The following is a 17,665-nucleotide window of genomic DNA, read 5'->3' as shown; positions in this document are numbered from 1 at the left end:
AGCATTCCATCTTTGACACTTCCAAATTTCTGTTTCAATATCTCAAATTCTTCGATTAAGTCCATGACGTAGCACCATTTTTTCATGCTTTCTTTGACTTAATTTTATTTTAATTAAAATAATCACTTTTTTCCTGTCAATTATTTGATTGTTTAACATGATTTCTTTTGAAGAAAAGGATTATGTAAAGTTAACATGATTTCTTTTGAAGAAAGGATTATGTAAAGATATCGACAGAGACTTAATATTAACTAAAGTTTTTTCAATGTCAATGAACCATAAGCTTTGATAACATCAAATTCTGATATTATTTATTTATTTTTGAAAATTATAAATGAGAGGACCAAGTATAAAGCTAGCTAATGTTGCAATTCATGAATTGAACCTGGACCAAGTCACGTAGAACAGTATGATTGATTCCCTTGTGAGATTATATTCAACAAACTTTACATTTCCAGCTACAACTTTTGTAACATTTTCTACTTGCAACTAAACCCATCGTCATCACCTATGCTATCATGCTTACACGAATTTAAATTAAGAACAACAACAGTAATAATGAAACTGGAGATGAGATTTGGAATTTTTGGATGGCTCTCTATTGTCAATATTTACAAGGTCCATTTTGCTTGTAAAAGTACAACACATGCTCCAGAAGAATTTCATGCATAATCCATTGGTGTCTATCTGGTCTGGAAGTTGATGTCCTTATGCAGTCTGCAAACATGAAGGCGAAGAACGCTGCAAAGCCAACCAAAACTGCAGCAACTGGTCCCATGAAGTCCGAATCGTAGCCATAGTGATCTATGATATATGATTTAACGTAGGGTTAGGCGTGATGCCAGGTGCTTTAATGGTATCTTCGATATTTCCATACTGTGACACCATCAGTCCGTAAACCGTCCATGCCACGGACAAATCCAGTAATACCCAGACCCCCCTTGGGGATTCTCTGAATTTCAAGGAAGTGATGGATTTTATATCAGCTTTGATTGTGGACATGATTAAAAACAATCTCAATTTCTTGTGAAAGAAGTAACGTACCGGTCTTGGAATAAGAAACCGGAGAACAAGTTAAAGAGTGCATAGAAAGCTGCGGCGAAAATAGCTGCCACTTGATGGTTTGGTGTGATGGAAACAGTCATCATTCCATAGAATGTGAAGTAAAGGAAGGAGAAGTTGATGAAAAAAAAAACCCAGAACTTTGCCACCGTCCATTGAAAGCCCACCATAGCACAATGAGTGTATAGTATGTTGTTTGGACAAAAATGTAAGGTATTTCGCAAACACCTGCATTCCATATAATTAAAGTTTAATCATTTAGCACCTTATATAGGTTAATCATTTGAACTTACAGATTAAGAGACTAATGAAATCAATGGATTTCCCCTCACCTGTGCAAGGCATAAGGTAACGCAGAGTACATGCCAGCTGCTCTTTCACGATAGAACACTGTTCTTTCAATGTTCCGACGAACAAGACCGCAGCATACATTGCCCCAATTATCATTGTGATCAGTTGTGGATTCCCTGAACCTTGAAGCATCGGGTTTATTGCAGATACAAAAGAATAAGAATTGTTAGCATTATAAGCATGAAAATAGGTACTAACCTTTTAGTGCCGACCTGCCAGGAAATAGTACCGACCATGAGTGCAGAGAGCAAAGTGAAAGTATATCTGACAAGGTTATAATCTGGACTTCTCCAGTAATCCACCATTGCTTCCAAAGGCATGATTTGAATTGACCCCATGTTGATTGCGAGTACTGAGTGGTGAAATAGAGTCTTTCACTCCCGGGGGTGGTGTGCTTAACTCATTTACTAATGCCTTGTTTCTCCTGTTTCACAGACACATATGTTACTAAGAAAAGGTAAACAATTGAATTAGTGTCGGTATTGCTTATGTCTCGACTTACCGATACAAGGATGATGATTTATAGTGTTCGGCAAAGTCCATTCCGAGCCTAACTTCAGCAGGTACAGAGCTCACTTCTAGCATCCATGTAGCTGGTTGTACTTGTCCTTAATTTTGGGGATTCCAAGAATGGACTGCATGGTGAACAAGAGAGGAATCAATGATGCCTTCTTTCTACTTTAGATTAGTGTATTAGATATTGAAGACCATGCTATAGTTACATACCTCGAAATATTCAATGATATTGTTGTGCGGCCTAGTGATCCGGAGTAATCACCTGCCCACCTCTTTTCATCAGTAGCAACTCATCAAGGCTTCAAAGATATCAATACTAGGCTGATGAATAGTGCAAACAACTGTTCTTCCAGTGTCCACAGTATTTCTGACAGTCCTCATAATAATGGCTGCCGCTCTCGCGTCAAGGCCAGATGTTGGTTCATCCATGAATATAATTGAGGGATTAGCAACAGCTCTACTGCATTGTCAACCTCTTTCTTCTTTGCTCAGTTGACACCCTGTGACTCCTGGCAGCCCTACTATGGCATCCTTGAGATTGTCCAATTCTACCATTCCATCACTTCATCCACAAAAAATCTAAAAGATAACAGCAATATTGTTTAGGGACTAAATTAAACAATTTAAGTCATGCTTTATTTCACTGAAAATTACATAATTGAGACTTCTTACCATATTTTCCTCTTTGCTGACATCTTTAGGAAGCCGTAGGAAGCTGAGTAAATCAAGGATCCTCTGACTTTAACTTGGGGCGAGTGAATATCTTTTGTTCACAGTATCCAGAAATTCTAGCAAAGGTTTCTTGTATCTTGGTGTATCCGGAAATTCTAATCACCCTCGATATATCCACCAGTCTTTCTTCCCGCTAAAACATCCATCAATGTCGTCTTTCTTGCACCCACTGACTCCATCAGTGCAGTCAATCTCCGGGCCTAAATTCTCCAGTTACTTCTCGAAGTAGTTGTAACCTGTCCTCGGCAACCTTGTGCCTTCATTTCCTGTTAAATAACTGTACTTTAGACCATTCTCCACGTAAAAACATATAATATTTTATAATACTTTTAATCGATCACATATTTAACCAGTACACTATATTTAACCGTGTTAGTAGAATCTCCCAACTCCAAACGCTAGTGTGTAACCGGAAAGGGAGGGATATGTGTGGAGTTCAATAATGGAGCCGTGGCAGCCTTTCACCCCACTGTCCCATTCTTTTCGCCTTTTGGGTCATTTTCGGGACTTTTGCTTTTTACGATACCTAAAATATAACAAAATTGGGCCACAACTCTCTCAATACAAATTTTAATTTCATAACATCAATTCCAATACGTATTACGAGTCGGACCAATATATAACCGAGTAAAAATCACTTATTGAAGAGTTAGTATTTAGACATTGAATATAGTTCAATTATTATTATCAGTATTTTAAATCTATAATATTTTAATTTATAAAAAAATGTGAGTATAAATATCATTTTAAATTATTAAAAATAATTTGCCAATATTTTCTTCAACTAAATAACAGAAAATACGTGGGCAGTTTAAGAAAGCTTCTAGCAATGAAAAATGATTTTCAACCGATATGCAATGTTAAACACCCTAAAATTAATTTAAAATTATGGTTAAAAAATGATTTTTAACCTACCTCATGCGCTCAATTTCTAGATTTATTGTGAAAATTACTTTTGAGTGAAATTAATTTTTATCCTCGTATATTATATTTTTGATTTACAACATAACGTCTAAAATTAATATTTTATCTTTTTAAAATCATATTTGACAGTAATTCTAAATAGTTAAATTTTAAATTGTATTTTTCAAAAATATTTTAAAAGTATTTTTTTACAACACTTTTAAATTACTTTTCAAAAGTAATAGTTTGTGTTCCTCGTTACATTTTTTTAATGACTAAATCATTAGCATTACCAACATAAATTATAATCTAAGTATTTGAGATATATTTAAACATCAGATCATATGGTAAAGCTGCTTAAAAGAATTGGCTTCCTTTTGAATACTTAAGATTTTGAATACTAAATCATTAGCATTACCTAATCGTTTGTTTTTAGTATCAAAGTACAATAATTGATCTTCAATCTTTTAGGTTGCACTTAATTTGTTAATGACATATGACCCAAACTTAAAGTCGCTGTAAGAATTGTAGGGAAAACATAGCGACGCTTCTATGACAAATGCATGGCCCTGGAAAACGAGGAATTGTGATGCCGGAGAGCCAAGTAATGAAGCAATATTCTTTTCTTATGGTTATGCTCTTAAGTGAACTTGAAGCCAACCAATAAATCATATTATATAAATTTAATGTTAGATATAAGATATACAGATAACATTGTAAAGCCAGGCAGAATGAATAAGTCTTTCTATCTATTCATGCAAAAGTTTTACTTTGAACAAATATACTGACAAAATTTCCTTGGCACGACATGATTTTAATGCAGGAGCCAATATACTGGACCAATCCGTTAACATGCGTTAGTCACAAAATATTCGTCGGTAATGGTAGTTTTCACGTAAATTTTCTTTTATTTGTTGAAATCAACTACAGAATAAAAATCCCCAAAAATTAATCAACCATATATAAAATTCTATAGGAAAATCATCATAAACACATATAGAGGAGCTCCCTTTATGAATCAGCCAATCCCTTATTTTGCTTTCTTCAAATCCTTGTAAACCTGTTGATGAAATCCTCGGCGGCCTTGTCGACGTAGTCATTGTCTTCATCCACGTCCCTTAAAGGAAAGGCGAGTCCGTTATTCTGAGTTGCCTCGCCAACGGAGTGCGTCCGAATCCTGGCAACATAGGAGAGGAGGGGACCACGTTGTTGTAGCTGTCGTTCTTGTTGAGCATCTCCAAGGCAGCCTTAACGGCGTTCATGGTGGCCATGTCGTCGTCAAGGGTAGGAGGCGCGTGGGTGCAGGCGAAGAAATGGTGATAGTAGTTGTTAATGCTGTTCTTCTTCTTGGCGTTGAGGTTGAAAGGGAAGGTGTAGTTCGGGGTGTTGCTGCAGCTGAACTCGTACTCATTGGCCGCCGTGGAAGAAGTTGAGACCTGGCGGTTGTTGTTGTTGTGGTGGTGGTGGTGGTGGAACATGAGGTTGTCGATGGCTTTGGCGCCGGCAATCTTGCCGCGTTTAAGCATCATGTTGAGATCAACCATGAGTTTTCTCTTTGATACAATTCCTTTTCATCATGAAGAGAACTGCTTTTACAATGCTCCATACTCCTTTGGCCGTCGTTGGTGTATTTTGTTCCATTTTCTTTCGCCTTTGCCTTCACTATTTCTCTATTTTTCTCTGTTTGTGACTTTTGAGAGAGAGAAAAGGAAATTGGTTGTTGTGTTTGCGTTTGAGGAAAGAGAGGAGGGGTATATAAAGGGAAAGACAACGGGGAGAAGACGAAAGGAAATTGAGAAATTGCTTAAACGTGGGTACAGCGTAGGTTTATTACGGCGCTCACCTCTCACTTTAATTTAGGCTTATGTTATAAATAAATAAATAAGACATTATTATTATTATTATTATCTAAAACTTAAAGTATTTTTATTAAATAAACATTTAATTTTTTTATTAAAATAGATAGTTAAAATATTTTTTAAATAAGTACTTAACATATTCAATATTTTTAATTTAAGTTTAAAAAATATTAATATGAGATTAAATAAAAATATTTTATCAACAAAATAAATACTCTAGACTTTTTTTTATAAAAAAAAGTACTTTAGGCATCTATTTTGACCAAAAAGATAAATTTAGATATTTACTTTGACTAAAAATATTTAGGTATTTAATAAAAATAATATATTTAAATATTTATTTGTGATATAAACATTTAATTCATTCTAATATATGATTTTTTAAAACTTACGAACTCTTTAAATGTATGTGAGTATGTGATATTTTATTATATCAACAATTTGAATGAAGTAATGTTTTTATATAAATAATATATTTAAAACAATTATAAGTGAAACGATAAAATTACGTGTGTGAATATATTTACATGTGTTCGAGTCATGAATAATAATTTTTATTATTATTTAATTATTACATGTAAATTATAAAATTATGAATTTTTTTATAATCATAATGTAAAATAAAAATATTTTAATATTTTTTGATTAAATTATGATTAGATTAATTAATGATATTAATTTTATTTCAACATTGTTAGTAGTATATACAAATATACAATAACCATACATAATCAATTGATATAATCAAAATTTTATATAATTTACTCAATAATTTTTGAACTCGTGAAATCCTTAAAAAATAAGTATTATCTACTAAAAAGGTAAATTTTTAAGTAATATTTTATGAACAATTATTGACATAAAATTAAAATCTTAAATACCTTTAATCTATTTCATTATTAAATATTATATAACTTCTTCATTCATTTAATTTGTAACACTAAATATAATTAACAAAAATTATTTGTACATTAAAAATCGTCAGATGTATAACTATTTTTTATTAATTACTAAATAATCATGATAAAGAAACCAATGTTCTGTAAAGGGCATGTATATTATAAACATTTACAAAATGCATTATTTTATATTTGCCCGAATAAACAAATAATGAGTAAAAACACTTAGGGTGTGTTTGGTTGGGGAACGTGAGATTCCCATGGAAATGGAATCTACTTCCACCGTTTGGTTGGCTGGGAATGTAATTCCCGGTAATCTTACATTACCAATAGTAAATTTTTTTGGGTATATTATCGGGAATGTCATTACCTCCCTTTCCTTAGGTATTGTTGGATTACCGACGTTTTTACTAAATGCCCTTATTTTTTTTTTTCTTTCAAAAATATCCTTATTCTGTCATTGAATAATAAAAATTCTACGAAGGTTAAATTACAAATTTATCCTTAAACTATTTTAGATTACAAAAAAGTCTATAATTAAAATTTTATATGAAGTTCAGGGTTAAAATAAAATTGTACCCTTTCATTAAACCTTTTTATATTTTTAATTTTGTAAAAAATATATATATTTTTTATAAATTTAATTTTTTTAAAGAATATAAATATTTTCAACTTGTTAAAAAATAAATATAATAAGGACAATTTGGTCAAATATCATTTCAGTAGTCTTTTATTTCTTTAACCAAACACGGTTATCTTATATTCTTGCTAAACCAACCAAACACAAAACATAACATTCTCAGTAATCTTATTTCCTGATAATCTTTTATTCCCATTGGTAATCTTACGTTCCGTGAACCAAATAGATTTGAAAAGAAAGCCAAATGTGAAGCAAGGTATGGACTGGCTGCTTTTGTTTCCATATATACCCCCAACTTTATGCATGTATGCAACCTAACTTTAGGTTAATTAAGCAGTTCACCAAAAAGTAGGACGGGTATTTTAGGCCAAAGGATTATAAAATCCAACGCTCGATTGAAGCAGCCCGATGACTTTGAACGCCTGGAGGAGTTTCCTTAGCCTATAAACAAAGGCAAAGCAATAATGGGCTTTAACAAAGTAGAGTCTACCTTTTTGACAAAATATAAAAGAGATTCAATTTCAATGTGAGTTCCATTGCTAGATTTGTTTGTATTGTCGATTCAGGGTTTCGACGAACAAACGTGGCCGAACTCAACCTTCTTTCTTCTTTCGTGTGTCAATCAAAACGTACAATGTTGTAAGGCTGTTCGTCCTGTTTCAGTTATTTAATGTTTTACAACTCTTAAAGCTCACTTTGTACAATCCCCCCCTTTTTTCGGGTTTTTAATATTATAAATTAACCACATTTTTAGCTGCAAACTGTTGGATGCTAATGTACAACACTCGTACATGAGACATGTATATAGACATGGGTATACTGTAAAGTATAAAATATGGAATATGATCTTAAAATGATAAAAGGTATTGCATATTGTAAAATCCAAATTAAATTGAGAATTTTTATTGCTTTGCTTTTGGCAGTCTGCAGTATTTTTGGTTTTGCATGTGCGACCAACAACAGTATTAAGCATGAGGTGTAGTGCCATGGGAGGCAAGCAGACTGCAGTTTCTCTGAGGTGAATTCAACTCATGTTGCTTTGCTTACATAAAGAGAGTTCTCGTGGGATGAGAAAGGAATGTTAAAGCATGATGTTCTGATCACCCATAAAGATTTCACCGGTTGTTAATAGGTATCAAATTTTAAAATTTAATCTAATTAAAATTAATCAGTTTTAGTTCGATTATATTATAATTGTTACAACAATTCAATATTTGTAATTTCAACTTAATTTAATTAATAATTAAATATATATATATTATATATAATACTTATATCAATTAAACTCTATATATTTAATAATTCGAACCTTGTAGGTGAAGATAATAAGATATATTATTCTCAACCCTTTTTTCTTCCTTTCCTTCATGGAAGTATCAAAGGGTGACGTGGAAGTTGACCCAAATTAGAAGATAATGCATTGTGAAAATCCAAATTGACCCCAAGCATATGGAGTGATAAATAAAATAGAATTCTTATTCACAAACTTTTTAAATGATTTCAATTTATAGTTTAAATAAGATTAAATACTAATTATTTTTACAATAGATTTTATATACAATTTTTATAAATATATTTTTATAAAAGAGTTATCATTTATTTTTATTGACAAATGTGATCTTCATTTTTTTAAATCAAATATAGTTATAGTTAAAATTTCCTCGAATTTATTTTTTAAAATTAAACATTTTTTAATTTAAATAGTAAATACTTGCATGATGAGAGACCGACATAATTGGCAAATGTGAGTGGGGAATTCATTTGATTATCAATTCTCAGATTATAATCATTTTAATTTTTTTTTAATGTTCACGACGTTTTGAGTTTATCCTCTTTTAGCTTGCTTCTCTCGTGAAGCTCTGGGGTTGTCCCCAAGAAGTAAAGGTAGTTGGCCCCCCGTGAATTTACGACTCTTTTTTGCATGCTTTATATGAACAATTATTTAAATTTCATTTTGTAAAGCTTAACAAAGATTTTTTTCTTGGGGGGGGGGTTACAATAGCATTGCAGAATTCAGCTTCTGAGAGTCAGACCAGCCCGGTGAACGTTGAGAAGGTCGAATGTACATGTATTGAACAAAATTAAAAATGGAAATACCGCTGAATTTTGAAGTTTGTACGCCCCACCTACATCTAAGTAATTAGGGTATTCTTTTTCTTTCTTCAAAAAGTTATAATGACATAAAAGCTTCGTATTAATTGCACCACCCGATGATGATCCCGACTCAACTGCCCCAGATGGAACAGTAGTGGTGAAGAAGAACACTGACAAACAAAATATCTTAGAAACCTTTGCATGATATGACAATGATGCCTCCTTTCTATAGGTTAAGAAGAAACAGTTAGCTTCAAAACCCAAAAGTTGAAGGCAAGTTGCCATTTCTTGAAAAATCTAGCATGTTTCTAAGCGGATTGTCGACATGTGAGTCTACGGGATCCACACAATAATTTCACTTGTCAGATACAAAAAGAAAGGGCTCCGTTCCAGCATTCTATAAATAACCTAGTTTCATGCTTTTAACTCTCTATCCACCACCATTTGCGTTTATTTAAGGTTCTTCACTTCCATTAAAGCTTCAATCCTTAGTTCTTCATCGTAATCACTTGGTAGTTTCCTACCAAGTTTCCATTAAAATGGCACCACATGGAGATGCTATTACTACTAGCACTTACCCCAAGAGAAACAACTTCCCCTTGCCACCGAAACTCTCCAAGGACACCCTCATCCGGACCGCATCCGATATCACTTTCCAAGTGAGCAAGGAAGTGCTCGATAACTACAAAGAAACAGCCGCAACGTGTGAGAACCAGCTGCCGCCTATACCCGAAGTCGAAGACGCAAAGTGCGAGTGTTGCGGGATGAGCGAAGAGTACACTCCGGAATACATCGAGCGAGTCCGCAGCAAGTACTTGGGGAAATGGATATGCGGACTGTGTGCCGAGGCTGTAAAAGAAGCAATGGAGAAAAATGGAGGGAATATAGAAGCCTTGAGTGCACATATGAACACATGTGCGAGATTTAACAAGATTGGGAGGGCTTATCCAGCTCTGTTGACAGCTGAAGCCATGAAGGAAATTTTAAGGAAGAGTTCGAGAGAAGCGAAAAGTGTTAGGGCAAAATCTATTAGCCCTAGGGATAGATCAGGAGGTCAGAAGAATGGTGGGATTGCCAGAACCACCAGTTGCATTCCACCAACTACAAGGAACATCAACAATCTCAAAGTTTCAAACTGATGAGATGAGAAGTTATCAGCCAACCCCATCATAATATTTTTATTAACCTATTCTTTTCCTCCCTGTCTGGGCCAAACCTTTTGTTAACACAATAGTTTTTTTGGGTTTGGTCCAATTATTTTTATTAATTTGCTAATATGGGTCTTTGACTTTTGTAACCAAAAGCTCAAACCAACTTTTGGCTAAGTCGGTATATAGTTGGGTTTTTTGGGGGGATCCTCTAGATGCTTCTTTTTGCGTCCCTTTCCCTTCAACCCCGTAGATTCTGCTTGCTGCATAGTAACTTCAATGAGTATTTGTGAAGGGTTGGCATCCTTTGTCCATTTTACTGATCTGCGCTCAACCTTTTATAAATACTACTTGATTTTAAGTTTGTATCCCATTTCCACGTATAAAATTCATATGTAACAATAAATGAACTCCGTTATTTTAAGTGCTAGTTATCTCTTATATGGTAGAACAACTGAAACAAGCAGGTGATCACCAATTCTTAAAATGAATCTTGAAATAATCACAGAAAACACAATTATTCTTGATAACAAAATATATATTTTTCGCAACTTTTTGCACTAAATTGTACCTACTTTATCCGAAAGCCATCCGACAGTGAACGGGTGCTTTCTCCACCAGTCTTATAAAGTTGATAAATGGCTTCACAACCAACTTTCCGATTAGTAAATTGATTGGCTAACGTTTTCAAGTGATTAAACCAACCAACAATACTTAATAGTTGAAACGTGACCCTCGAGACCAAACATTGGTCCACGGTCCTTTCAATGGCCTTTGTTTATCACAAAGAAATAACTAGATCATACTGGCTGTATGTAGTGTCTGGTTCAAGGTCGAGACCAAACCAACCAGATCGAACCTAACTGAATTCTCCACAATCCTGAACAGTAAAGATATGGTTTCACACGCATGCATAGTAAACCAACTGATTCGAGCATAAAGTTCTCGTTACATTAAAAGTGCTGGGGAATAACAGACCTGAAGATTTAACATAAGGGTTTTTTTGCGACTACAGATATTCAAACCAACAAAACGTTATCCGATAATGTCTCACCACGCGGGTGCAAAAGCTTAGACAAAAGACCAGTTGACAAACATAAAGCAGATGCAATGAGCATTCTCTTCTTCATTCAACACTTTCCAAGCTACTGCCCTCTCATATGAAACTGGTCTTCCCATGCTTGACAAACATATCCCACCTTGTAGACAAGCAAAACCCTAACACCACAAAACAAAACAATTCGGTAAAATTTAGTTATCCATTAATTGGGTTTTCATATTTAAAGATGTTCCGTCAGGTTCGAAATCAGAATGAAATGCTAGACCTGTTGCATTATCTGTGGGAACTCCGTGCAGAGAGTCTTTCGTCCATGTTCATCAAATATCTTCTCCAAAGTTAAGTCCTGCAGAGCAACCAGGGTTGTCTCCAGCATGTCGAGACCAGCCTGATTTGCAAATGTAAAAACGGGCAATGCCTGCAGAAACTTCTATTAGTTTTAGATTTAAAAAAAAAACATAGTCGTACGGAAAACAACACTAATGTATGAAATGGAAAGGGAATGGAGGAAATATGTACTTCACACATACTTTAAGAGTGCAGCACATGATAGCTTCCGAGTGATGCCACAAGGTCTTGAGAACGGATTCACTCCCTTCAGTGTTGGATTTGAGCAACTCAACGCCCATGTAGAGCCTGTAAAATTATTAACAAATCATCCCTTGTTCAAATATTGCTGTGATTGTTGCTATAACAAATGCCGAGCAAATGCAACGTTTTATGAATGCATGGTACAAGATATCAATGCAACAGTAGCCAACAAATTCAACAAGTAAGATTTTCAAATCTCTCATCACAAAGGGTAGAAGCAGAAGAGACCAAATGACAAGTATATCTCATTCAAAACTACATGAACAATCATGTTTCTACTGCTACCCTTTCATAGTTCAGGCAAAAAAATCCTCTTGAGGTTGAATCCAGTTTTCCAACTTCATATCAAAATAATATTTCAAGGAACAAAATACATCCCAGAAAGATGAGGCAGGGTGAAGTACCTATAACTCTGGCAGATCCAACGAGCAAGAGTCTGTGCTTCAGGAGTACCCAGTGGGGTTCGGAGACCAGCTTGTGAACTTAAATATGAAGGAGAAAGTGCTAATGCCACCCTCTGAACTGAAGATATAATGCTACGGACATATTGTCGGGCCATAGATGCTACATGTTCTTGAAGGTGGCTCTCAAAAGCAAACTCAAATGCTATGGTCATCACAGATCTCATACAACCAGCACTACCAGGATAATCATTAGACGCTTTATTTCCAGCTGGCCCAATCTCAAGAGCAGAAGCAAGGTCAAGAGTGCGATTTGGACTAGAGGTTTCCTGCATCACTTCCCAGTGCTTATTAAGAAACTTCACAAATGAAGGAAACCTAAGAAAGCACCGGCTTAACATGATAGAAAGAGGCTAACCTTCCCAGAATCGAGAGGTATGATGCGGAAACCAGAAGGTAAAAGAGGTGCATCGTCAGCAAAAGAAGCATCTATGGGAGCAAATATAAGCTCAGCACAGGTGCCCACAGCATTTTCATCCATTCCACTGCATAGCTATAAAACAATAGCACAGTAAAGTGATTTACGCAAACATAGAACTTACAAATAACAAAGAGAACAAGGTCCATAACAAGTAGAGTGAAAACAACAATTCTTACTTGCAGGAGAAAAACATCTCTTGCCATTAGTGCATCTTCAGGAGATTGTGCAATTCCCTCCAGTTTAATCACCTCTAAGGACTAATAATAGTATAAAAAAGGTCACATGACATTACTAAACATAAGTCAAACCCAAATGGCTAAATCATCAACGCGGAAAGTTCAAAATTTGAAACTAATGACATTTTAAGTGATATAAATTCAATATTCTTACCTCTTCATGTTCAATAGTGTGCCAGGGGAAGTATACTTGACTGCCAAAACCTCCTACTCGAGATCCTCGTAGGCTACAGGGACCAACTTTAACAACCGCAGCTGAGTAAGCATCAATGCCGCAGTCAGCCCATTCTGATCTGTGTTCCCGTAGGAAACGAAGGAGGATTGCTGGAGGAACATTCTAAACGAGAGACCAAAGAGCAAATATATATATATCAACAAAATAAAGACATGTCAATACTACAGGGACCAACTTTACAACCGCAGCTGAGTAAGCATCAATGCCGCAGTCAGCCCATTCTGATCTGTGTTCCCGTAGGAAACGAAGGAGGATTGCTGGAGGAACATTCTAAACGAGAGACCAAAGAGCAATTATATATATCAACAAAATAAAGACATGTCAATATGATAATTGCAACTATGCAGGTGTTAGAAATATTCAGATACTAGGATTCTCAGTTTTGACAGAGATAGGTGGTGGGAAAAGAAAAAGCCCTCCAAAGAAAGCATCACAAAGTAGTTCTTCAAAACACAGCATCCTCACCTGTAAAAGCATGAGGCTTTCGCACATAGACTGAATTGCTGATAGATGGAAAACCATTAGCAATGAAAGATTGAGGCCCATGAGCTTGTCAGGAAAGAGTTCACAAGTATAGTAACATCATCCATGCCATCATTTCCCATCATTGACCACCCCTCATCAGTGAAACCATTGACAGCATCATTAAAACCCCTATTAGAAATCATCTAACAGGTTTTAAATCCATATAAATTTTAACAGGCAGAAATGCTTTATGACAAGCACTTCGAAACTAACCTGCTCAATCTCTGGCTAAGTGCCCGTAAGGCTGCTGGTCGTCGACCCCAGCCAGTCACATTAGGTTGAGAAACCTCCTGAGCTATCTGCCTCAGTTGCCGTAAAGCCTAAAGGAAAATTAGAAAGAAAAAAGATCTTCACCATTTTCTAAAGCTACAGCTATGATAATTCTGAACATTGCAAGCCTTCCTCCAAACGTTTCAATTTTCCATGACAACAAAAGGACAAGGGCGAAAACACATAAACACTAACGGTAAAAAAATCTTACCGCCATTGTCACTTTCTGAGCAGCACTGTTGAGATTCATAAAGCGGCGCAACACTTCTGGCACACTCCACGGCTGGTTGATGAGAAACACCCAAATTATGTTTAGATAATACCTATAGTTTAGAACATTGAAGATAATTTACATAAAAAGGAAAAGTATACCTCCAATCCATGATCCACAATGTGTATAATTGAACCACCCCCCTTCACAAGGTCGAATAAGGTATCCACTCGCAAACATTTCTGCTCTCACAAAATGCTGCACTGGAGGCATGCTAGGGCCATTTTGAGTATTTTCAGGGACCTCTCACAAACCTAAGCAATGCAAAAGGCATTTAAGGAAGAAGTTTTTATTTATGAGAAAAAAGGTAGGCGTGTTTGTATGTGCCATTCATTGTCTTACATCCAAAATAAACCAGCTTATTCACATACCACAAGGCTTCCATCTTCTAGAACAGAAGTATATGCAACAACCAGTCGAGCAGGCGCCAATGTAGTTGGCGCATAGAGCTATATCAGAAAATGTGAAGTATTAATTAAACAACAAAGAACCAATAAAATCTTGCCACAACAGAGTAGTGATCCCTGACCTGCATGTACAGCAACTCAATGGTTCCACCATTGACAGTAGGCAGCACATTTAGAACATCCACAGCTCGGCAATCGCGGAACCACGAAGGCCTATCCTTGAGGAGTTCTGCAACCTGGAAGGCATAACTGTTTGAGCTTTAAAGTTCAATATCAATGAGAAGAGGACATTTTAACGGTTAGACTTACCCTTGTAGGTTCAAGACCCACAAGGCCGCAGGCACGTGCTGCCACTCCAGGGCAACCATGAGAATAGCAACGATTCCTATGGAATCCGGACCAGGCTGTTCAAATAAAAAAGATACACGGAATGGATTAAAATCAATGCTGCTTAATGAAGCAATTGCATTCTAACAAAAATTTACACATAAAATTACAATTTAACAAAGACACGGCAAACCCATTAAAAGAATAAAAAAAGTCCTCGAGAAGATAAGTGAGTTTTGAAGTATTAGGGTATACCCTTCATTCCAGGCATTTGGACCCACTCTACAGCAGTTCCAGTGGCCTTTGAAAGAAACTCCGCTAAAGTTTCTTCTGCAATGGACAACAGCCTGGAAAAGAAATACATTTATCAGTTCTAGAACACAAATAAAACACACAACAAAGTTGTCACAGCACAATGAAAGAAAAGGATCAAACCCTGCAGGACTAGCATCTCTAGGAGGATTCTCCTGTGTGACACGGTGTTGACCACTTGTCATTGCAGATTCACAGCTAGGATCTTTGGTTGCAAGTGTCGTCTGTAAGAAAACAATCCAACATTTCTCACTCAATTTCCATGTAAAAAGAATACATTGACAGTATATAACAATGCAAATTCAGCACCAATTTAGTTGAATTGGCAAACAGGTAAATTTCGAATTTTCCTGTTGTACTTCAACAAAATAGATGTTAAGAAAAAAAACCACAACTGGAAGCAACAACCCAGAAGCTAAGACAAAGAGCATAAATTCTCACATTCTGAGTATGTTGTTGACGAAAGCAACCATTCTCATACACCAGCTGTGACACCTGCTTCTGCAACCTATCATTCTCCTCCATCAAAAGCTTGTTCATTGCTGTCAGCTTCCTATTCACAGCTTGAAGGCGTGATGCCTCTTTCCTCTGCTTCTCTCTACATCTGACAAATCCAAATCATACATGATAACATGCATTATTAATTTTAAAGATAGTTTTCCACCTGAAAAGAAAATTGTGACCACCCAAGAACAAAATAAATACTAAAAATCCCACATTTTATTAGTTGTTTATATTCGTTTCTAGAATCATTATCAATAAAACAGACTACAAGTTTACTGAAACACGTAAATTACACTAAGCAATGGCACCAAAAGCAAACCTTCTATTTTGGAACCAAACTTTGATCTGTTTAGGCTCAATGTTAGAGAGAATAGGGCACTCCCTAATCAGCTGCTGCCGACGAATCGAACTGGGCTTAGGGCATTCATGATACACCCTTTCAAGGGCCTCAACCTGCTCAGGTGTGTACCTTACATATTTTCCATTATCCAAGCTCCCAGATTTACCATCCTTGCAGGACATTGCCATCTTTCAAACTTCACTCTTGAAATTTCACAGCTACCCAAAAAAACACCCCAAATAGCCGCCCTTTCCTAAAACCGCAGACTTTTGCAGCTTCCTATCCTCAAACCCCAAGTAACTAAACAAAAGTACTAAAACTCAATCTAATAACCAAAGTTTACACTTTTTAACAAAACCCAGCAAGAAGAACCAAGGAAAAGAAGAGGTTTTCTTTTTTTTTTGCTTTGTCTCTCTCTCTTCCTTAACTCGTAGTTTGGAAACGAAGATCGCACAAGTGGATTTTTTTCTTCTTTTGCTTTCAACTAGATTTTCATCACAAAGTATCTGAAATCTTAAGACTCCGGAATTGTTTAATGCTTGACTGTGAAATGTTAAATAAGCAAAAGATAAATGAAAGAGAAAATGAAGGATAAAACCCAACAAGGGACAACTGTATCCTGACTGGAGATAGATTTATCCTTGGTCGGAGCTTCCTATCCCAAATAACCGATCTGATTCACCCAAACATTATTTAATTAAAAAAGCTTTGGTCTTGGAGCGAGTTAACGATTCTATCAGCCAATCTTTCGATTTTGAGCCACCAAGATGCCACCTTTAAAATTAAACGGACCTTTAAAAAGCGCAAAAGAAACGTTTTCCAGCTCGATTTTTCTCAGGATTCAAAGCAGTCTTTTTTCTCTCTATCTCTCTCCGTGAAAAACAGAGATTTGTCCAGCTCAAACCCAAAGAACCACCTTTAACGGCACCGCTTCACCGGTCTCCATTTCGGGAAAGACACAAATCGTCCCTAACCTCTGAAACATAGTTTTGGTGATTCAATCAACCAAAAACCAGAGCTTTACTTTTCACCATGAGAATGTTTCCTTTTTATTTCTTTTGAACAGAAAAGGATTTGCAAAACAACAACCGAATCAGACAAAGGAAAAAGAAGAACAACAGTGGAAGAATTGTTGTTGGTAAAATGGTTATGGTGGGTGTCTGAAAGGCAAAAAAGTAAGAATGGGCAGACAGATAGAGAGAGAGGGTGTTGCTTTGATGGGCTATTGCTTTAACTTTTGAGGGTTTATTTTATTTTATTTCATTTTATTTCATTTTATTTCAACTCATTGGAGTTTGGTATTTTGTACATTTGGTTCTTTACATCTGCAAAGATTTTCATTGGTTCGTCGCTTCTTTTGGCTTCTTCACTGTGAAGTGAAAGACAAAACAGAGGAAGAGAGAAGGAGAATACTAAATACTCTTATCTAATATAGAACATTTTTTGTCAGGAAATTTGATTCAGATTATTGTATTGGCCCAAAAATACAATATACCGATAAATG

General features: G+C 35.6%; 2 protein-coding genes, 1 long non-coding RNA gene and 1 pseudogene across 3 annotated transcripts; 1 reads left to right on the top strand and 3 right to left on the bottom strand.

The window, feature by feature from the left end:
- Positions 1-1,745: 1,745 nt before the first annotated feature.
- Positions 1,746-2,029, bottom strand: LOC120190444. Its single transcript, XR_005522618.1, has 2 exons — positions 1,916-2,029; positions 1,746-1,837 (listed from the first exon to the last, which is right to left on the bottom strand). It is a non-coding gene; the product is annotated as an uncharacterized LOC120190444 (long non-coding RNA).
- Positions 2,030-4,682: 2,653 nt separating this feature from the next.
- LOC120190250 lies at positions 4,683-5,108 on the bottom strand. Its single transcript, XM_039193351.1, has one exon. The coding sequence runs from the start codon at positions 5,106-5,108 to the stop codon at positions 4,683-4,685; it is 426 nt and encodes a 141-aa protein (XP_039049282.1).
- Positions 5,109-9,496: 4,388 nt separating this feature from the next.
- Positions 9,497-10,377, top strand: LOC120190103. Its single transcript, XM_039193234.1, has one exon. The coding sequence runs from the start codon at positions 9,596-9,598 to the stop codon at positions 10,193-10,195; it is 600 nt and encodes a 199-aa protein (XP_039049165.1). The 5' UTR covers positions 9,497-9,595; the 3' UTR covers positions 10,196-10,377.
- Positions 10,378-11,103: 726 nt separating this feature from the next.
- Positions 11,104-17,362, bottom strand: LOC120190681 (annotated as a pseudogene).
- Positions 17,363-17,665: the final 303 nt, after the last annotated feature.

This window comes from Hibiscus syriacus, unplaced genomic scaffold, assembly GCF_006381635.1.
Source record: "Hibiscus syriacus cultivar Baekdansim isolate YM2019G1 unplaced genomic scaffold, ASM638163v2 tig00116962_pilon, whole genome shotgun sequence".
In the NCBI taxonomy this organism is placed as follows: domain Eukaryota; kingdom Viridiplantae; phylum Streptophyta; class Magnoliopsida; order Malvales; family Malvaceae; genus Hibiscus; species Hibiscus syriacus.
This window is presented reverse-complemented; position numbering and strand designations above follow the sequence as displayed.

Excerpts from the sequence above, each read along its gene's own strand:
- LOC120190250 (XM_039193351.1), bottom strand. The coding sequence starts at position 5,108 with ATGGTTGATCTCAACATGATGCTTAAACGCGGCAAGATTGCCGGCGCC.
- LOC120190103 (XM_039193234.1), top strand. The coding sequence starts at position 9,596 with ATGGCACCACATGGAGATGCTATTACTACTAGCACTTACCCCAAGAGA.